The following is a 22,731-nucleotide window of genomic DNA, read 5'->3' as shown; positions in this document are numbered from 1 at the left end:
AGATGCTTTATTCTAGACTGTGCTTTATTATTGGGCTAAGCTGAGACGCATCATTCATTTAAAATTACAAAAGAAGAGTCCAGGGGACCAGAGAATGGTGCAGTCTGGAGAGACAGGGGCGGGAGCCTAAAGCGCACTGCCCAATCAGAAGCTTAGCTCATCAGGAACCTGGCAAAGCTTAATATGCAACATTCATTTCCCCACCCTCCATATGTGCTGAAACTGGGAAATAGATTTCCAGAATACTTTGAAAACCACATGAAGGAAAATGTGATTCTAGCAACACTACTGAGATTTAGAAATAAAAATCACTGATAACAGCATTGAAAAAAAATGATAGGAACGCTCTTTTTTTTGATGAAATAGTGCAGTTTTCATTGAATTTTGTTCTTTGTTGAACACATCAGTTGAACAAGATCAGAGCTCTGTCAAACAATAAAGCAAAGCAGGATGGGGAAAATAGGAGCGTAATAACATTTAAAAACCTAAACTGTTGTTTTATGCCAGCCATTAATTTGTTATTAACAATAGGTCAGACATTAGTTCATTACGTATCAGCAGCAATTTATTGTAAACCAAAGGCATATATTCTATCGTGATGCATATCTGATTGAACAGTTGTGTTAAGATGGAGAGTTTAACCAGGAATTACCCCATTTTTAAGCTTGTTTCAAAGTTGCAGAATGGAAGCAAATGATACTTAAAATGAAGGAAAGGTTCTACCAATTTGGCATCTTTTTTAACAATCTTTTAACAAAGCTTCATTTTTTTTTTTTTAGAACAGAACAGTATGAATTTATAATTACAAATATACATAAGGCTTTAGTGTTGTACTGCATTGTTGTGAGTAGTTTGCCAGCCACAGGAATGTAAAATCAGTCTTTGAAGTTGTTGAGTTTTCTGATACTTCAAGTGGTAAGATGTGATGCAGTGATACAAAGTAGCACTTACAAGCAAACAGATCAGTGGCAATAATAGAGCTCAGATCTTGAATCAAACGGCACAAATAAATAAACACAAATAAATAGATAAATAAACAAATAAATAAATGATTAAATCTGTCTTTGACATCACTTGGTCAATAGGAGCATTTTTTTTCTCCATCAAAGAAGTGCTGAAGGCATGGTCCTGCAGACAGGAACAATGATCATCTGTGGACCACAACAGTGGCCCATGCATGTCATATAAAAACTATTTGGTCACGTACCAACTCATAGAAAAATAATGCCATGAAAGCATGCATATCATCTCGGAAATGACTTATAAATAAATATCTAAACAAATAGATAAATGAATAGAACCCATTAAAGTATTTCTTTTTTTTTTTTTTTTATAAAATAGGTCAATGTGTGTCTAAGCTGTAACTGAGGTCAACACTCTCCCTGACTGTATTCTGGATAAATGCCTTGGTCAGGTCCTACAGTTTGTACCGTATCCTAGCGACTATTTTTTTTGTACCTGGTTTTAATGAGCATTATCATGTTTTCATTCATATATTTTTTTAAAGTATTTAAAGTACTTTATCCAGTCCTTGTAGATAGAAGTAAAAGTCCTATAAAATATGCAAACCTATGTACAGAGGAAAACAGAGCAAAAAAGAAACAATTTACAGTATATTCATCGGTTTATGTATATATTTATATATATATATTTATATTCAAACTTCTGCTCTGTTTCTTGTTGTTTTTGAACCACTATACTTTGTTTTACTTTTCTCATGTAAACTTGCAGCTTAAAGTTGGAGCAAATGAAGATGAGGTGCTTGGCATTCTCGTTCTCATGGCCGTTCTGCTTCGCCTTATTTCACTCGACATGAAAACATGGGTGAAAGACATGAGTAATTGCTCAAACAAACCATTAGAAAAGCACAGAGTGTGTCGACACTTTTTTCTTTTTTCAATTTTCTCAGAGCAGCGGGGCAGTCAAAAAGGGCACACAGTGTGGCGATCAGGGATGCCAGACATGACATTTAGCTTCAGATGTTATTGTTAGACAGTGACAGTTCAGGTGGATGCGTTCGAGGTTTTGTACTAATCTACCGCAGATACAGTCGGAGCAAATAAAATGATCATGATGGTCATCTAGTTTGCACTGTATGCCATGCTCAGGAGATTGTTTTGTGGCGCACACAAACAGAGGCATCCTGGGATGTGTAGTGGCGTCTTTTAGCCTCGATGGATTTGGAAGGTAAATGTTAAATTATTCAAACTGCTAAAAAGGTTAGACACAGACACTGGGGAAATGGCATAATGAGCAGTTTATAGGAAAACTAGTAACAGCACCCAACAGGAAGCATTGTCTCCCAAAGTGTCATATAGCCTTATAAATATTCATATATATAAATATTCATTGAGTAATCTCGACCAGCTCAATATGTGTTGAGTGCAGGGTCTAATAAATCCAAGTCTGTTGACCTTTTACAGGTGTATAGTAGGTGTTCATACCATTTTTGTAGACTATTATGAGAAACTGTACGCTAAAGCAATATGAAACCAGCCTCAGTGATACAGCAATTGTAATGAGTAAATGGCTTTTCACACTTATTGCTTCATTTTACAGTTTCATTATAGTTTTATGTTTGTATTTAATTGCATGAGAATGTGTAACATAAGGCAATATAACATCTTCTAAAGGATATGCTTCATGTCCAGTATTACCAGCAGTGATCCAGACATTAACTGCTGGATGGGAAGGTACATATTTTCCCTTTTTCTGTCCAATGTCAGGCAAGCTCTCTAACTTATTCATCCATAATACATCACCTTCACAGCCATTAAAATCCTGATGCTGGGTCCAGTATGCTCAGTCACGTCCCTTATCAAGCCACGTTGTGCCAGTCGCAGCCCTGAACTTTACCTTTGTTTTATTTACTCCAACCAGTGGAACGTTGTCACAGGTGCCCTGCACACAGCTTGGATAGTTAGTACCTGTGCTAACAGGTTACCTAATGCCCGCTTTTGTTGTGTAATCGCATGAATCTACATCTGTTCTAAATGTATGTTTTTTTTTAAAATGATGGACTAACAGTGGTTGGACGATTTGTTATATTTGACATGCACTGAAGCTCTCTACGCCGCTGAGAAATGATATGGATCTGGCTGTAGTTTTGACATCATAATAGCGCGTTGGCTGCTTGCTGTAGTGTGTGTTTAGTTTTTTTTTCTTTGTTTTCTGAGAGCACAGTGCTTGATGGCAGATTCTGCAGGTGACAAGGCACACCTTGACATGGTGACAGCTCATACGCTACATGCACTTTACTGAATGCAAAAGAGAGCAAGGGTTTTGAGACGTATTCATTTTGGTTCAAGTTTCAAAGAGAAGTTTGTGTGTTGCGTGTGTGTTTGTGTGTTTGTGTGTGTAAGCTCAAAAGATATGTTTGGAATAGAGTCGAAGATAATTGTCCTTTTCCTCTAAAATCATTTAGCCTGATTCTCTTAAAGCCTGCTACTGAGATGTGGCTTTTTGCATTTTCAGATAATATTTACACCATATGTGTTTTCTCACACATGTATCTTTTAGCAATATATTGTGTGTCAGCATATAGGTAATCAGAGATAGGAATGCCTGCAGTTTTGGGAGCTGCCAGATTTGCGATTCTTCCCAAGCAGAGCAATGCTTCAAACTCCAGCTAAAATCTACAAAAAATTACAGCTCAACGTAGTCAGTAGCCGTTCTATATACAGACACACATATATAAAATATGTGCATATAAATACATATATTTGTGATTAATATCTATTTATCCATATATACTGTATATATGAATACATTTGCTTGAATGCTTGTTATACATATATATGTACTGCAAATATAAACAAGTTCATATATTTCAAACGTTTCTGATGTTATTCTATCTATGAGGTTAGGATGTCAAGTTAAAAAAGATAAGGCTGTGATACGGAGCAGCCCCTCCCATGCACTCGCCATCCCTCCCAAGACAAAATGAGAAGAGAAAAAAATAAACATTTTGAGTAATTGTAAACTAGCGAAGTGAGAGACCCCATTTGGTCATCTGAAATAGTTTTGCCTGTATTCAAAAAGCATATCAGCAATATATATGTATATATACATGTGTTGTATATATTCGAAATGTACACTTCTTTTAAGTGCAACTCCCCAACCAGTTAACACTGACTGAAAGAGATGCTGTGGTCCGAGTATACTAGAGCTACAAGTCCTCAGCAATAAAAATGTTTGGTCTTTTGGTCCCTAAAACAACTAAGGAATGACAGATAAGACTCCCTGGAGACCGTTGCTATGGCTCTCCTCGGCAACGGTATCCCCTGGAAACGGACAGGCACTCCGAGCTAAAGATGGCCATCCCAAATCGAAGCCAATTTGTGTCCTGAAAATATCACATTCCCTACGTAAGTTCTCTCTCCGAGAATTTGTCCCTTCTTGTTTCAAGTCTTATAAATTGGTCTTCAAAAGTCAATTGTCCCAAACTCAAACCATCTTACAGAAAGATCTCCTACGGCAATCCACTATTCAGTTTTTAAAAAGTTTGTTTTTGTTCTTGTTGGACTTTTGACATCCATATTCCCGTTCAGAGTTCAGTGGGGTTGGTCATTGTAAGTAGGTTTGATAGAGTTTCTTTTACTTCATTCTCCTCATTGTTCAAGTAAAAGTTTTTGTGGTCCAGAAAAGGTAGCTGTCATTCAAGCAGGGTTCTGTGGGGAAGGAGGTGTGTATATGTGTGCAGAAGAAAAAAAGTCCTGGGGCTAACCAGGCTGGTACAAATGCTCTCTGAGTTCCAAAGTTTTAGTACATCCAAAAAGGAGGTGTCCTTGACTAGGTCATCGTTCTCTCTCTCTCCTCTGGTTCAGAAGCAGCCTCAGTGGTCCAGATGTTGAGTTTGCACTCAGTGGTGGGTAGCAAGTAATCAACACATGATTCAGCTCAACAAAACCTGGAAAAACAGAAGAAATAAGCATTGTTTTAGGGCAGCTGATATGTAGGAATATGAAACATGCATCTAAAAAAAATATTGCAAAGCACATGATAAGAGGTGTCCAGAATTAGATATCACAACAACTGTTGGATGGATTGCGTTTACATCTCGTATACATAATCATTGTCCCTTGAATTGTTCTCTAGTGCCATCATAATGTTGTTTTTAGGTGGACTATTTTAACAGATAGCCATGTAATTTGAAGGAAATAGTCACTAAGAGGAAGCCTCCTAATTGTAATTGTGACTATTCATCCAGTGCCACCAGCAGCTCAAATTTTTTCTAAGATATCTCAAAATCTGTGGAATGGATTCGACCAAAACTCTGTAGACATAGTCATGGTTTCCAGATTATATATCCTGGTGACTTTGTTCAACAGCAGGGTGTTATTGTATAAATTGCTAGCATGCTGATGTTGCCTCACTATACCAAAGAGAGCTAGTTGTGTGTCAAATGCTATCCAGAGAATATTTGCAAAAATTACATGTCAATTTTTATACTTCTTTTTCTTTCTTAGTTGGATTGAGATATACAGTTACGTCTTCTGGTGGTAAATAAATTTTAATTTCTAAACACACTACATTTGTATGATACATTATAAAACACTCAAAAAGTACAAGAGGGATATTTGCTTTTTACTTTTTGTGACTTTTGCATCAGCTATGTTTAAAAATGCCATAATGTCACGAGTTGTTTGTCCTCCTTTACTGTTGATTTTCGCTGTATTTACATACACACAGATCAGTGCAAAATACTTACTGGACACCTGCCTCTCTAAAGCATCTTAGCCAGCTCTAAGACTCTAAGTCCTGGTATGGATAAACAAAGATCATTTTGCTGAGACAATTCTGAAAACAAACGAGTGCTCATCCTGCAGTGAATTAATCTGGCTCCCTGGCAGTGACGCTGTTGCAATCTTCTACGTGATAAAACAATTAGGTTTTGTTTTCTTTATAAATCAAACAGTTTAATCCTGTTGCTGAAATGACGAAGGGATTTTAATCAGGACACACCTGAACCCTCCTTTGTCATTAGGCGCTAAGCACTGGTATTTCAACTTGCCGTCTCATTAATATGGCATTATTATTATTACATTTGAATATGATAATAATATTAAACCTGGAGGTGCATATGCAAAGCTGCCTTGCGCCTCTTAATCAGTTGAGATTCCACACAGTGTAATCCCTTTCCGGCAAAAAGAAAAGGAAATCATAAAGATGTTTTCTCCAGCACACTGTGGAAATGTTTTGATATATCAGGGGGAATGCAGCCACATATTTTGTGACAAATCCATATGAGATTGCACTATTCTACCTGCAGTGATTTGCCTCGGGACTCTGTCTCGTATGGTTCGGTTAGTTTGTGAGTGGGTGATAAGTTGCCCTTGAATGAAGTCATCAGTGGTGAATGAACGACACAGCCTAAACTCTCCATCACACAGATGAAGGGAGGAGACAAAGAGGAACGGCACAATTACCCGCCTGAGGGGTAATAAATGCCTCTCCCTTGGAAGCACTTCGTTCCCTGTGCAACACACTTGAACCATTTACCAATTATCTTTTACCTACAGGGTAACATACAGGGTCACTTACTGTAAAGATGTTCTACAAATAGAGGAGGCTGCATATAAGCAAAAGCCTCTACAGCTCTGTTTGTTTGTTCCATAACACAGCGATATGTGTGTATAACGACGTTTAACATTTTATTCTGACTATACTGGAAGCCTTCACATTTGAGAGATTACTGAGAGGTCTTGTTTTTTTTATGTTGTCTGCTTTCAGAACCTTTTTCCCTCCAGTATGTGTGGGGTGTTTCACTTAAACATGAGCTGCTGCCATTGAGATAAGTGGATTAGCAGGGCACTACAGTAAATCTTGCACAATAATGAGTCATAGTGGCATAACGTTTCCAAATGCATACTTGGACGCGGCGCAGGAGAAAAACTTCATCACTATTCTTTACAAGTAATTCAGAGATGATCAGCGAGTTATTATGCACCTGCAAATGTTTTACGGCATTCACAAAATGTTATGGAAAACACATCAGGCGGTGTCATAAATGAGCTTGCCATTTGAGTATTTGCCAGTATAATAGGCACGCATTGCTTCAGTTAATCACCTATCAAACTAATAAAAGTTTCCAGATGAGTCGAGCTTGATGTCTCACCTGTCTTTCCCTGTGAATCGACGGCTGCCCCGGCCGCCAGGGTGGCGGCGGCTGGGAAGGGTGGGGGCTAGTAGGGGCGGTTAGCGTCTTTCGGCCTCTTCAGCTGCACCTTAAGCCTTTTCATGCCAATCTGGAAGCCGTTCATTGACTGGATGGCAGCTTGGGCACTTCCTGGGTTGTCGAAGCTCACAAACCCTGGGGGAAAGGCCAGTAAGAGAGAGAAGGAGGGATGTTGTTAGATGAAGAGCCAAGGGCAGTTTGTGGTTTTAACGGCGTGGGAATGAAGATGAGTTTAGACATAGCAATCTTTTTCTATTTATGACTAAAGCTGAAGGAGGAATTGCAAACATTAACATTCACAAACGGACGCGTTGTAAGCATTATTATAATGTACAATCCCTATTATAAAGTAGTTTCTTATCACTAATACGACTAACATAACACAGATGCATGTCTGTATAACAATATGGCAACAACAATAGGATCACAATTACAACAGAGAGAGGAGCATGCAGCCAAACTCACAACACAACTTGATAATGGGATTTATAACCAAAACATCAATGTGCTCGTGTTATATTTGAGTTTCGCTTTTTAACTTCCAGTTGAATGTGAGAGAGCATCAAATCACAAATTAAAACCTGCGTCTCAAAACTGCAGCATGAATAATACAACATTAATGTTGTGTTGTATAAATGAGCAAAAGCTAATTTGCAAATGGGTTGCACCTGATGGACTCTCCATTAAACATTCTCCACAATCCATTTATAATTTGCCACATAATTATACAGCTACATTGTGCTGTCAGTGGCACAAAGTGAAACGGCACTTCTCTGTCTTTGCATGCCGGAGCAACTGTTGTATTTTTAGCATGCATTACTTTTGGTTTTGCTTACAGTACACTACAGACAGGGGAAGAGACTGAGAGTCTGCATTTGTATTATGTCATAAAGAGCACTATGGCAATATATCTGTGAAGATAAAACATCAATATATCGCTGAAATAATTCAAGAGGTTAGACCTTCGAAGGAAAACAACTAAAATGATTAATAGAAAAATTCAGACACTCATTCTCCTTCCTTTCTTATTCGTAGAAGCTTTTTCACATTTCCGTAGAAATTCTCTTTGGTTTTCACTTTTAAAGGTAGAGGAGCTGAGAGGTTGGGGGGTGGGGTGGGGGTGTTGACTGCGGTACAAAAAGTGATTAGTAAAAAAGAATAATCAAGAATAAATAACCAATAAACCTTTGGTTTTGTTCATTTTTACCCACCAAAGCATTTACTTTGGTTTGTCGCCCGATCCACAAACACTTTGGAGGAGATGACATTACCGAAAGGCAGGAACATCTGCATCAGCTCTCCATCCCCAAACTCCTGAGGGAGGTGGTAGATGAACAGGTTGCAACCTTCTGGTCCTGCACAGAAACAAACAGAGAGAAAGACACGAGGAGGCAGACAGGTAAAGGACAAAGGTCAGAGAAAGAGAGACAAGCAGGGTAAAAATTAAAAGGGAGACCAGGTCAGGAGAAGATTCAATTAGGACAGTAAAAAAAATTAAAGCACAGTAAAAAATAAGGATGATAGAAGAGCATATAATTTTACCTTAACTCTTCACACTGACTTTAGGTACTTTAAAAAATGTGATGTCATATACTTCAATGCACCACGGATCAGTCAGAATTAAGCAACATTTGAACATTTGATTAAAGTCAAACTATCAATTAGTTCCCTTAGAAACTTAATTAGGAAATACTTTGATAATCACTTGTTCATTTTCAAGCAAACATTTTATTTGTATGATCTTCTTATTAGTGAGATTTTCTGCCTCTCTATGTAAATTTAATACTATTGTGTTTGCAGTGTTTTTGATGAAATATGACATTTAAAGATGTCAAACTGCGGTGTAGGAAAGTCTTTACACTTTCCAGATGAAGCAGAGTCCCCGTTTCATCAAATATTTAAAAGGAAATCTCCAGTTTGCAACATCAAATCATTTCCTCTTCTGTCCTGTAAATTTTGTATAGTTCCACTAATCCAAGCATACAACACTTGCAACCCATGCATGGCCAAGCAAGAACACACTGTGAGCAGCCTTCATTTGTGAAACGTGGTGCTGTTACCTGTGGCATGCAAAAGCACTTGCAAGTCAGTCTTATGAAACAGGATTCTCAAGTTTAGAATTTTTGATAGTTTATAGCAAGTGCTTGAGTTTTAAAATGTATTTTCTTATTATTAACTTACCACATAATTAGAAATGCAGAGCAGTTTTTCTCAGTCTGCAATTATTAGTTGGCAGTAATTTCAAGTGCTCAGGTGGTTGGAAGTTTGCACTTTAATGGAAAATTCTGTTGAAAACTATAAGTTTCCTTTGACAAACAGCTGATGCCCGAGTTCCTAGGACTGTTCAATGATTTGCATTATTTTGTTTGTTTTCCACAAGAGGGCAGTAATGTCCCAGATATGGTGTCCCAAACCTGGGGTCATTAAGTTCATGAGTGGGTTTACAGCTCAGTTTGGAATAGTCAGCAGTAATTATAAAAAATTATTTTTTCTTTGATAAGCCACTTAATCTTAAACCCTCCTCTTCTTTGTATATTATTTTTCCAAATATAAAAAAACAAGAAATCAAGTTTTTTAGCCTTGTCCTTTCATTGCAAGCTCTTCTACTGTATTCTGGATCTCTTGCTTTTAATAGTGCTTACTAGCAAGATATGAAGTCACTCAAAAACACAGGAAGCACTACGAATTGTCTGTATCTTTTAAAGCATGCTTGTGTATTCCGGGAAAGCTTTGGCAACAAGGAAAAAATATGAACAAAGTAGAAGTAAATATGAGTGAGCGTTTGCCACATGCATGAATATTTAGGGAGTGTGCCGTGGCTGGTGTGCTGTGTGCGCGTTACCTTCTCGTTGCTGCTGTGGAATGATGGGTGGAGGGTGGGGGAAGGCTTGGCTGATCTGACCGTATGCAGCGGGGTAGGCTGCTGAGACACACACAAACACACACACGGCGGATCAGATAACAGTCATGACTAGAGCACACCCTCGGATACATACAAACAATGTGATATATGCAGGGGCACAGCAGGCAATCGATCAGATAACAGACAATAGAGTCTACATGTTGCACAAACACACACGGAACGCGGCGGAGAATAAATTGATGTAGTGAGACGGCAGCACTTAATGTTACATGATCAAAATTCAAATTTGAACAAAGCAATGCTTATCTTTATCCTTGGCGTTCTCTCGCACAAACATCCACTAACACACACACTTCCACGCACATATGCAGACACACAGATCAGTGCTGCAGTGAGAGTGACAGACAGACCTGCATACTGCTGGACTCCTGTGTAAGCCTGCTGGAGAGGATCAGCTGCAGTGGGACTTTGAGCTGCTTCAGCAGAGACACAGAGGAGAAGAAGGAGGTGGTGGTGGTGGTGGTGGAGGGGAGCATAGATGGATGGAGGTGTGTGTGTGTGTTGGGGTAGAGAGATGAGGCAGAGGGAGACAGAGGGAGAATGTAGATGGAGGAGAGGGCACGAAGGAAGGCGAGAGTAATATATAACAAGGGTGAGAAGGAGGAGGGCGATGGAGAGAAGAACAGACAGGAGAAGAAAAGCAGAAAGGTTAGAGAGTCGAACAGCGTGGAGTCAACTCGCTTCGGTTTCAGTGTGTGAGGAACAGAATTCTGAATCTCTCTTTCTTTTGCAGACCTTTTTACTTAATGGTCCTCACAAAGCATTTCAAAAGTAGCTCTTTTTTTCTCCTTCCAAAAGTAAAACTTTGAAGGTCCACCATTGAGACAAAAAAAAACAAACCACCACATTACTTCACCGTCTGCCACAGGAATAAAAATACCGTTGTACACTTGTGCACACAAATCCTATAAAATGCATTTATTTTTCACATGTAGAACATGACAAGCACAATACACACCACAGAGGATACACCTGTTGCTGTCGCTTCACATTTTGGAAATTCTCCCTGCATTTTTAACACACTTGTAACTACCACAGATGCTGTGCTGCACTTTTTTAACTACCCATCTGTACACATATTACATGCACATTAAGTACGCCACTGAGAAAACACACATACACACACCAATAACCATGTACACACACCGATAACCCCAATGTCACTTGAAACACCAAAGAAATACAGAACAGACTGTGGACTAAACAGCAACACTGAAAAACAGTCACAGATAGCCAGAAGAAAAGAGGAGAGGAATGGACTCAAATACACCGCAATAAAATTTACAGCTTGTGAAATGGTAATGATTTGAATCTCTGTGATTGTAGCGTTCTTTGCAAACCTGTGAGACCTTTCTATTTTTGCCTGGGGAATTGCAAGTTTGTGAATGCGTAGATAAGGGTATAGGTGTTTTTGAATAAGATTATCTGAACTTGTGCATCTTTTCAGGAGCATGGGAGTGTACATAAAAATGCTACCTGAAAAACAAAGTAGTTCAGTGCCCTTTGCAGCCCTAAATAGTGCCTGGGTTCTTGCGCATCACAAAGATCTGTAATTTTCTTCTGCAAATACAAATGTGTACTACACCGTCAGAAACTTGAATTATTTTTTTTCCACAGGTTTACAAATAGCCTTGATTTTTTTTCTTCTTTATTTCACATGCTCCAAATCTTGGTGACAGTTTTGAGCCCACAGAGGGATGGGGTGAGGGTGGGTGAGGGGAGAGGGGCTACCTTCAGAGAGAGAGGAGAGGAAGCAGCCACCCTGAACCCCAAAACAACTCCGCGGAGCCACGCCCAAGCCGTTTTTCTCTGAGTCCTCTCTAAAAACCACCTCCTGCAACACTGGGGAGACAAGAGCGTACAAAAAAAAAAAAAGAAGACAAATTTTTCTTCCACCTCTTCACAAACAGAACCAATGAGGTACTAGCCACAGCTCATGACACAAGCGCATACTGAGGCTCCTGCAGCCCATGAGCACCTTTTGCCAAACACTCATTTCCTCGACATGCTCGCTGTCTGTCGGCTTCATTCGTCTGGCTTCGGCCTCCTGAACATGCTTCAAGGCTATTCACGTCTGTAAGCCAGCAGCATGCATGCTTTCCTCTGACAATGGATGTGTGTCTATAGAGATTCAATCTTCACTGTCTTAAAGTCAGAGTTTACCATAATTTCATAGCTGTTTATATTTTTATATGTATTTTTGTATCTGAGAGTCTTTTTGAGTGTTTGCATACATGCCGCCTTATAATCAGACTTACCAGGGTAATGGTGTATCCCGTTGGTGAAGACAGCTTCTGCAGGGGGCTGCCCGTTTGCCTGGGGGGGTGGCATGCCAGTAAAACCATTTACACTAATAGGAGAGGGGATGCTGGTCACCGTGGGAGCGCTGATGCCTGGGGGGGTACTGCCACCTGCAGCCGCGGGGCAAACGGACAACGACAGAGAGAAACGGTAAGCATTCTACTGTATTTCCTCCCCGAGACATTACGGAGAAGTTTTACTTTGACTGGCCACCTAGTAACTCTTGCAAATGTCAGAGGGGCCGGTCCAGTGGGCCGGTGAAGACACTAAATGTCAGGGCTGATTTCTTGTCCCAGTATAGCCCTTAGTGTGACACAACAGCCATTAGATCAGAGCCTCAGACATATTGTTTGAGATTACTGTGCTGATATTGAAAGGGGACCAATTATATATTCTCAGAATTATGTGTATTTTCAATCCTTCACTGCATCTAGAAACATTTACTGTGCAGATTCTTGATATTTAATATTTGCCATTTTTAAAATTTCGACAGCAGTCTGTTCCTTGCTACAGTACTGTTCCAGAGCAGTGATAGAGTATGACCTTAAAGGAGCATACTATTTTTATTCAGTGATATTACACTGCTGCTACCTCTGTATTCAAAAACATCTACTTTTTTAGATTAGACCCCATCCCTCACCCCCCATCTAATTTTTATGCCCTAGATTTAGGCAGCATGGATATAGTGAATAAAAATCTCATTCCTCAGGACTGAGGAATGAGATATACATTATGTTGTAGGGGGTCTGTTGACATTAATAAATCTGACAGAGAAATGCATAATATTTGCTATCTGTTAAACTGGATCAACAGCTTTGCCCCTTTATAGTTAATAAGCTTGTCACATTTTATCTGAAACTCGAACAACTGTTTGAGGTTGGGAAAGCAATTAAATATTTGATTTGTAATGATCTGCACAAATTTAAAATTCTCAGCGTACAAGCACAACTGCTCCTGACATTTGTAAAATGTCTCTCTGACCCACTGCCGTTGCCTTATCAGTAAGTTATGCTATTGTCCTCCTCACTAATGCCTAATGGAGCAAACCAGCTGTGCTGAATGGATAATCATGACTCCAGACAATCTGAGGAATAATGTGAGGATGCAGTTTTCATCTGACATCACAGATAGAGAAAATATCAAGACGTCCTGCTTACAGGTACAATGTGGCAGACCTGAACCTTTGAGAACATATCCAAATAGTTTTTCCTGAGTATACTTTATGTAAACAGACAAGTTCTTTATTCTTAACCTTTTTATTGGCATTATTTAAACTGTCTACCAAATGTGTTTCTTTTAACCACAATTTCTTTTTACCACTATTTTTATAGTCATTAATAACTAAATATTTGTTTTACAAAAAGATTGAACATTCCAATCCTTTTAGGAGATTGTTATCAGTAAGTTATGCATAATTTACAGATTTACTTCTGGCTTAGCATACTGCTTTACAGGCTGCTTGTCAGTCTTAAAATAAATATGGATAAACAGGATGTACAGGTTTAACCATAAATTGTCTTGCATAACCCCTATATTTAGTAGGCTGCATTTGTTGTAATGGTAGTTACTCTCACCTCTCTTTGTTTGCTGTTTGAACACCTAAATGCATCTAAAAGTCTCCAGATTTATCTTTATCTCGCTACCTAAATGTTGTGTTACTTATATAAATCATCATGTGACCTCAATCTTGTAGGTTCGCCATGTTGTCTTACTGCCAGGTTCCCTAGGGAAAAGTGGCATTCGCTGATTACCACATAAGAAAGTGTGTGATTTACTTCAGAAATGGTCAATATGTGCCATTTCCATGACGGACGGAAATACTCAAAAATCCTGCACGGTCCTTTAACCTTTGACCTTTAACTGCTGTTACCTGACGTGGGGGTCAGCGGTGCTCCTGGGAGGCCATTGATGGTGGCCATGTGCTGCATCTGGGCAGCTGCAAAGGCTGCCATTGGACTGAGGTAGCCTCCCTGACCTACAGACGCCATCAACGCTGCCTGCTGCTGCACCTGTAGGTGGTGTAGGAGAGAATGGAATTATAAGCAGAGTGGACAGTAATAAAAAGAAAGACAAGATGGGCTTTGAGGTTACCGAGTTAAGAAATGCAGAATAAAAGGAAAGAGAAAGTAAGATACAGTACAGTGGCAAGACAAAGAGGCTATTAGGTAGAAAACAGGTGTTGAGTCTCAAGTAATGTGTATTTCCTGTATTATGCTGTGTAGTTTACACTACTTCTCTTCCAATTTCACATTTATATGTGAGCTGGACTTGAGTTCTCCATTTAATCTCACTCAATAAATAACTGGATTAAAAAGACATTTTGCGGGGCGTCTTGCCTGAGCGTAGGCTCCGTAGGCTCCAAACTGCAGGGCCATAGGGTTGAAGATGCCCATCTGACCAGCCATCTGCTGCATGCGGCGGATGGTGCGCTCCTTATCCGTGTCAGCGAACTTTACCACCAGGCTGGATGAGGCACCCTGTACACCCACCCATCCACCCACACACATATACACACACACACGGCAGGCAGAACATGTTAGTGTGGGTCGATAGACAAGTGACATCAGCTTGTATCTGCACTCGCACACACATGCACGCATCCTCGCCTGTAACTCCGGCCAAAGCAACGGCCTCAGAGCGATCGTTGGCACCCATTGCCCAGAAAAAAGTTGGGATGGGTCACATCTAAAGGACAAATTTTCTCAGTGGGATTAATAAAGTATAACTTAACTTTAAAAAGGTAATTAGGCGCCATTTGACTCATCTCGCTGTGTGAGTCACCTCTCACACACACCAACATGCTCACACACAGTTACCGTGTACTCACAGGCATTGTCTGGCTGCCGTGTAGTGCACTGATGGCTGCCTGAGCTTCAGCATGAGAGGAGTATTTTACAAATGCACAGCCTAAAGAGAGCGAGAGAAGAAATGAGTAAAGGGGATAAAGAGACGGTGAGGAACAAAAGACAAAGGTTTTCTGAAAAGTACGTCATACAGTGTTGCAGCAAAGTGTTTCCAGTAACAGGACAGAAAGCAAAACGGTTTCATTGTTTCACCTGGGATAAATTTAATACAGGATTACAGCAACAAACATTTAGTGAAGACTGCCTGCTTTGCTGCTGCGTCAGTGTTGCTTGACGCTCAATAAGCAGCCTAAACATGCCACTCTGACACCATTAACAACTTGGGGATCCTCTGATGGGGCTTAAAATGCCACAACATTCTGGTGTCACTTACTATTGACAAGTGCCGTTGATGAATTTGAATGATCAAGTTCCCAGTAATTATTGAGCTAAAGCCCACTTAGCCGAGTAAGCTGGCTGATGAAGCCTTGTTAATGGAGCTTCACGGAGGAATCGGAATGATCAAGCCCACTGTAATCATCAGGCTTAGTTATCATCGGGCCTCATTGATTGGCTGCTAAGCCCACTGATGAACTTCTTGCAGTGAACTTGTGTAGCACTCTGACAACATTTTGAAAGGACATTTTTCTGGCATGACATGAAGCCCGATGGTTAATAAGGAGGTTGACTTAGTTTTTTTCCTCTTTATCAGAGTAATGTAGGTTGACTCATGAGGTTAATGGGGTTCATCTGTAAAGAGTTGGTGGTTTATATCTCTCATCCCTGTGGGCAAAGCTTTCCAATGGCAGTTAAATTTACTGAATCTACAGTATTCTTATGTAAAGACTCCTTCGATGATTGTGAAATTGCCTGCTTTGACATCACTCATCATGGAGTGTTTAAGGAGAACTTTGCAAAGTCACCAACTTTGAAAGGCCAAATCATTTCTGTGCAGCAGCCTGTGAAAAAGTCTGCTGGCTCAAAGTCATAAACAGCTATAAACTCACCTTTGCTGTTTCCATCGGGACCTCTGAGGATGGTGCATTCCTCGATGCTGCCGAAGGACTCAAAAAGGCGCCGCACATCATCTTCTGACTGCTGCTTGTTGAGCATGCCCACAAAGAGCTTTCTGTCTTCTAAAAGGAAAAGGAATAGGTCACGATCAGGGGATCAGAGATGCCTTTTGATATTCTTCCTAAAGACACGCTTAGATTCACTGAAGTAGCAGCAGTTTTGCTAAGACTTAGAAAAGTGTGCAAAAACTATCAGAGAGGTTTGGTGATGGCATGGAATGTACCAATTTTCAAACTGGCAATAATGCACTTGTGTTACACGGCCATAATTTTCAGAAAACGCAACATTAAATGTCATTAAGATGCAAAGGTAATTTGGTTGAGGCTATAAAGTGTGTACTGGTGAAAAATAGAAATAAGCCCTGCAGTTCCAATAGAATAACAAAGAGTTCAAAATACGTCACTAGAAGATGCTAATGCATTTATTAAATTCAAAATGTGTTAGATTCAGCATCAGATTTCACTGATGTTAAGTCAAGCAATGTCTGTAGTGTTCATTTAAATTATTTCACTTTTTAGCAAAATACGATATTCTTGGTATGTATTTTTCTTGAGATACACATCAGTTTCTGCATATCAAGCTTGAAATTTTTTAGTACTATTCAACCAGATGCCTATTACAAATTTGCAGTAGATGATCATCAAGGAAAGAAAACCCTTTAATATGCAGTTCCTGTCCTGTAGGAGTTTGGTTGGCATCATGCATGAGTTTGTCTAATACTAACAACAGCCCTCTCTCACATCATATTCAATGCTGCTTGTTGGAACTCCTGTCTGTTTTGAATATTTGTTTATAACCACGTTCTTAATCCCTTTGTGATAAATGTTGTTGCTGGTATTATCTCACTTACATTCAGACTCAGACACCAGGCTGATTTGGTTTATAGTTGTATCGTAGCTTCACGGTTAGATGAGAGGCTATTCATTTATTTTGGGGATTCACCTGTAGCATCTGAACTGCTTTACTGCGAAAAAAAACAGGCAGTGTACAGCATCCCTGTTTCCATTTCTGCCCCTGCTTTAACATTGTAAGTCATTAAATTAAAAAGAGAGTCTAATGTTTCTGCTTATTTATTGATGTCAGCCAACCACACCTGTAATTCCATCACTAGACTAGTCTTTTTTTTCTTATCATAGCAGAAGGTAGTGGGATCTGCAGTAAGGTAGTGTGTTGTCAGTAAATGAAAAATCTTCCTGATGATTTCACCTGACAACCATAACATACTCAATCATGAGAGGAGAATAAAATATTCTCCCTGTTGAATGTTAAAAAGTGTGTTTGCAATAGGCAAGTCTCTTCTTCGTTTTGTATCATATTTTATATTTACATAAATATACATGTAAATAATGTGTGGAGTATCCTGGTAGCAGCGCCCTGGTATGTTTTTGTTGGCCATGAAATGACGTGATGTGACAGAAATTAACAATGACGTGTGTGACATTCCATGAGTCTGACTTGTCACCCTTATCTGACTTTTTTTCTCCACTGAATCCGTCAAAACTACTCCATATAGGAATTGTGCTGCCACAGGTGTCAGAAATGAGACGAGACAGATGCGTTGCTGTGCCTGTCCTCGGGTCACAACATGATTAAACTTTAACTAAGTTCAGTTTCACAGTCTTTCCGGGGAACTGGGTTACACAGAATAACACATTTGTTGTCGGTTTTACTATTAAATGTGCATCAGAAACATAGAAACAACAAGTATGTGCATAAATCAAAGATTATGAGGAATTCAGCAGACAGTTACATGAATGTGGAGTTGAAAGGGAGGATAACTTGTTCTGTGACAGCTGTACACATTTTTCTCAACATCTCACTTTCAAAACATCAGATAAACATTAAGAGACTAACTTGTTCATTCTATCACTTCACACACCACCAATGAACACACTCATTGGTCTGTTTCTCATTATGAACACATAGCAACCACTCGGTTTTGCACATAGCAACTGCTGCCCTCTTCTGCCTTAAAATAGCCATTTTTTAACATTTGGTTAAACAGCCCCTTAGGAATTCAAGTAATCCAAAGCAAATATATTTGTTTCTCCCTGTTTTTCAACAAACAAACATATATTCTATCAAGAACAACTGGGAAATGAATGGATGAATTTGAAATCGTACATTCAGACTGATGTCCAGCATCAGTTCAGTGCATGTGTCAGGCCATGACAGTGTGCTTGCGTCACCGAATGAATGTTTGAGGGGAATTGCGAAGCAGACGGTGAAAGTGTGTTAGTGCCAACAGTAGCAGATGCGTCAGTGTTCGGGGCTGTCGTCTGTTCTTGCGTTACGTAGAATCTGAGCTTTGTGGAGACGGATGTATATGTTTGGAAATTAATGAGCCTCAGTGCGATTGCCTCTTGAATGTGCTCTGCAAATTAATGTGTGTGTAGGTGCTGGTATCCGTGAGTGTGTGCATGCATGCGTGCTTGGGGTCCGTTCCCCGCTGCCTGCGCCTGACAGGGTGTCCTTGCCGAGTCAACAAGACTAATCTGCGCTCTGGCCTTGCACCGGGGGAGGAGGTGGGCTGGGACAGGGTGGTGAGTGTTTACAAGAGTGTAGCGCACATCAGAGGTGCAGGACACACACATATGCCCGGACATGCACACACAAATCTGGAAATGTTTGCCCCCCCCCCCGACACACACACGCAACTTCTTCTACACAGACACATTCACAGTACACACCTCGCTGGTGGCCAAAGCACACAGTTCTCCAGGGAAGCCACCAATAAACATTACATCTTTCTTTGGGGAATGACTTAACACACACATGCACAAACACACTCATATTCAGCTAGAGAGCAAATCAATACACACCAGAGTCTCAACAGCGATGCAAAACTCTCTCTCCAGCTCACACACACAGACGGTACATTACAATGGCTCCCTCATCTCCCTCTACAGTAATATTTAGTTGGCTACACACAGAAATTCTATATTAAAAGTAATATTTTCTACTTTCATTGTTGATTTTTGCCATGCTTTCCATTTTAGGGCATCATCAGTTGCATAGATCCTTCTTCACTGACATCAATTCACCAGCGGTGGAGTGTAGCTAAGTATTTATTTGCTTAAATGCTATTCTTAAATTTTAGGGGTACATTAACCCTCTGAACACCAAAATCCACTAACAGGCTTAAAAGGTGTGTTGTCTTCTAAAAACTGCCCAAATTACACCACCAGAGCTTGAAACTGTGAAAACAGAAAAAATAGTCAGATTTTTAACTTTCAGTCCTTGAACTACTCATGTGTGGTCTACAGTTCCATTGCCAATATGTACAAAATCTAATTGTAAGATCATGATATTTCACCCAAATCACTTTGTTCTATATGTCTTATTAAAGAATTTGCCAAGGTTAAACATTTTCCTCTGTGAGATTCTGTCAAAAATGAAGAAAACTCTGCTGTCAGTACAACAATCATTGAGCCATTATTGACTCAACTACAACTAACAGTTTCGTGACATAAATTCAGGGACTTTTTGACTGAACTGGCCTGAACTGCAGGCAGTGTTTACACCGAGCAGGCAGCAGGCAAGTATGGAAGCAAATGAACAATGTAAAATGTAAAATATCTAGAACATGTAGAGCCACCTTATTTTAGTATTCGTATTGTCTGTGGGCACTTGGAAAAATGTTTAACTTATCAATTTCATTTTTTAAAATTACAATATTTGAAAATAAATAAGACAAAAGTAATTCAGCTTCAGTTTTTTCCTTTTGTTATTGCTTTATGGCATGATAACTTTGTCATACTGCACAGACAACATTTTAAGTTCTCTCTGCTTTCAGCCTTGGTTGTACTTTCTTCACAGAGGTGCTGGACTTTACATTAGTAAAAAAAAAAAATCAGAGCCCACGGTGAGGAAAAATGTGATAGAACCAACAAAAAACACCCACAAACTGCTGGGCTTCCATAGGTTAACTTGAGTGTTTTGCATTTGTGCTGCTCAATACTTTTCAGCTCATTTCAGAGATGAAATGTTGAACTTTTTACTCTGAAACATCTATTATTATTGGAAAGACACAGTTAGTCGACACATTATAAGCCTTTAAAATACGGAGCATTAAATCAGTGGCTCCAAACCTTTACAATAAGCAGTGCCTAGTCGGGATTCCCTGCCATGTTTCAGAAGTCTATTAGCAGTTCCACTGAAGAGTCACTTATTCATTTTCATATAAGTAATCCCAAAGAGGTAAAATTAATCATTATTTCACCCAAAAAAGGTTCCCCATTAGTCAGAGTGTCTCTGCTCAGATTTATTTTGTCACCCATTCGTAAATTGGGAATAACTGGATTACATAAGTGACTGTATATAAAATATTAAAATATAGCTCCATCTGGACCGGCTACATAAGGAAAATGCCACTTGCACTGATGCATCAGTATCAGCATTCTATTAATACACTATGAGATAATGAAACCGTCACAGTGGACATTTTTCTGCAGTAGGAGTATTTTTTGCTTTTGATACCAGAAATGCATGCTGCTGGTAATGTTTACGTATTTTTCCTGGACTGTTGTTTGCTATTATTTAAGTAAAAGATATGAGTTCTTCTTCCGCCATTGTAATTAGAAATGCAACACCCCATTATTACTGCGAGTAGTTTTGCTGCAATGTGTGAAAAAATGAGGGACTGAGAAGGAAAGAAAATAGTATTGGAAAAATAGAAGTGTGGGGAAATAGATGAGAGAGAGAGATGACATACATTGAGAGAAAGACAGAGCCCAAGCACAGACAGAAGTATGGCCGTCTCGCACTGCCCTCACTTTGCTTCCTCACGCTTGGTGCTTGCCTCTCTTCCCTCCCGCTCCATCAATCATACTCAGAGAACCAGCAAACTAAATAGAAGAGGATGTTGCACAATCTCTCTTCCTTTCCTTTCAGGTTTTTTTTTTTTTTATTTCTTTACAGGCTAACACCTTTCTTAGTCCTTATGCTTCTTCTCCTGCTTATCAACCTTCAACTCCTTGCATGCTCTATTTCTTCTCTTTTTTCCTCTCCCCTTCCTCTCTCTCTCTTTCTGTCTTTCTTGTGGCAGGAAAATCGCTCTGGTGCCAATTATATTAACAACTGCAAAGTTTGAAAGACTCCAGCCAAAAATGGTCAAACTACATCAATCTTCTCTTGTACAGTCCATTGATTGATGTCAGGAGCAGGTCACTACATGTCTAGACATCGAAAATTCACTTTAAGCAGTCTTAGCTGTCAATAAAGCATGACGCACAAAAAATACCAGACGAGATGTTCGCTTACATTCACACATAATCTGCATTTCTTTTTGCCACCACAAACTTTTGACACGACTCGAATAAAGTTTGCCTCGTTGCAGACGGGTTTTTAAGGGAATTTGTCAAACGAAGCTACCTGTTTCCCCTCAAAGCATGACAAGACATGCGCGTTTCTGTGTATGTACATGCATCAGCGCATATGATGAAACTCCAAGAAAGGAGCTAGAGGCTATGCTGGCCAGGAAGAGCCATGTTTACATAATGTGTTCTGAATAGTGGAGGGTCCGGCCAGGCCGTGCTGTCAGCCTGCGTCGAGGTACAGGGCATCGTCTAATGGGACAGATAATGGTGAGGCTGATACACACAGGCAGCATGTTTGTAGGGGCAGAACAAAGAAAGGGAGAAGAGGGAAGGGAGGAGGGGAGCAGTAAAGAAGGGCGTACAGTACCTCCTCGACTCTCACTGTCTGCTGGCTTCACCTGGATCGGTCTGTTCATCTGTGACAGAGAGAAAGAGCAAAGAGGGGACAAATAATAGAAGAAGAAAGAACAAGACAAGAGACAAAGGCACCAGTTAGCATCATGTAACGCCACACGCTTTTACCCTCCTCCCCCTCAAAAAAACAAACAAAAAAAAAAAACTTTTTTAGAATCACTCAGCCAAATTGCGGGTAAAGTGTATTGAAAATCTCCAAAGCTGTAGCACTTATAGCCATTGGGGGAATAGCTGGTTGGGAATATGGGTTGGAAATATTATTTGATCTGAGATGAAAGGAGAGAGAAGGGTTGGAAAGGGGGGATAAGCAGAGGGATGAAGGGAACGATAGAAAGAGGGATGGAGGGAGGATGGCGGAGAGGTAACTGTGGGTCAGCAGAGATACTGTGGCTTTGTATCATCTCTGTGTCGGCTGCTGGGCGCTCGTGTGCCGTCATGGTTTAGCGCGTGTGTGTGTGTGTGTTCAGATATATTGTTGTGGATGTACACACACTCACATACATCGGCACACAGAAGGTATAAACACAGTATCTTGCGTAAGTTTCCCAGCACCTCAGCCTCACTACGAATTGCACAATCTACTCTCAGACGCACACACGAGCTTGTTCACACACACACATTCTGTCCCCCAGTGAGACCTTTCCACACTGTGTCCACAGAGGCCCTCCTTTCATTTCACTC

The 22,731-nt window shown here is 39.9% G+C and overlaps 2 protein-coding genes across 8 annotated transcripts in view; one reads left to right on the top strand and one right to left on the bottom strand.

Moving 5' to 3' along the window:
• Nucleotides 1–22,731, top strand: part of kiaa1328 (KIAA1328 ortholog) — a 124,630-nt gene that overhangs the window by 17,121 nt on the left and 84,778 nt on the right. The gene's annotated exons all lie outside the window — the stretch shown is intronic.
• Nucleotides 6–22,731, bottom strand: part of celf4 (CUGBP, Elav-like family member 4) — a 90,374-nt gene continuing 67,648 nt past the window's right edge. The window contains exons 3-14 of one of the 7 annotated variants that reach the window (XM_022200639.2): nucleotides 22,004–22,052; nucleotides 16,252–16,377; nucleotides 15,229–15,308; nucleotides 14,738–14,878; nucleotides 14,272–14,410; nucleotides 12,359–12,511; nucleotides 11,832–11,942; nucleotides 10,451–10,516; nucleotides 10,020–10,100; nucleotides 8,449–8,532; nucleotides 7,118–7,312; nucleotides 6–4,909 (exon numbers count right to left, since the gene is read on the bottom strand). In XM_022200639.2, coding sequence (XP_022056331.1) covers nucleotides 7,185–7,312; nucleotides 8,449–8,532; nucleotides 10,020–10,100; nucleotides 10,451–10,516; nucleotides 11,832–11,942; nucleotides 12,359–12,511; nucleotides 14,272–14,410; nucleotides 14,738–14,878; nucleotides 15,229–15,308; nucleotides 16,252–16,377; nucleotides 22,004–22,052 — 1,158 coding nt within the window. In that variant the 3' untranslated portion in view covers nucleotides 6–4,909; nucleotides 7,118–7,184. Of the gene's footprint in view, nucleotides 4,910–7,117; nucleotides 7,313–8,388; nucleotides 8,533–10,019; nucleotides 10,101–10,450; nucleotides 10,517–11,831; nucleotides 11,943–12,358; nucleotides 12,512–14,271; nucleotides 14,411–14,737; nucleotides 14,879–15,228; nucleotides 15,309–16,251; nucleotides 16,381–22,003; nucleotides 22,053–22,731 lie in introns of all 7 variants that reach the window. The other 6 variants (XM_022200632.2, XM_022200617.2, XM_022200608.2 and 3 more) reach the window with 6 other exon arrangements.

This window comes from Acanthochromis polyacanthus, chromosome 5 (assembly GCF_021347895.1).
Source record: "Acanthochromis polyacanthus isolate Apoly-LR-REF ecotype Palm Island chromosome 5, KAUST_Apoly_ChrSc, whole genome shotgun sequence".
NCBI lineage: Eukaryota > Metazoa > Chordata > Actinopteri > Pomacentridae > Acanthochromis > Acanthochromis polyacanthus.
This window is presented reverse-complemented; position numbering and strand designations above follow the sequence as displayed.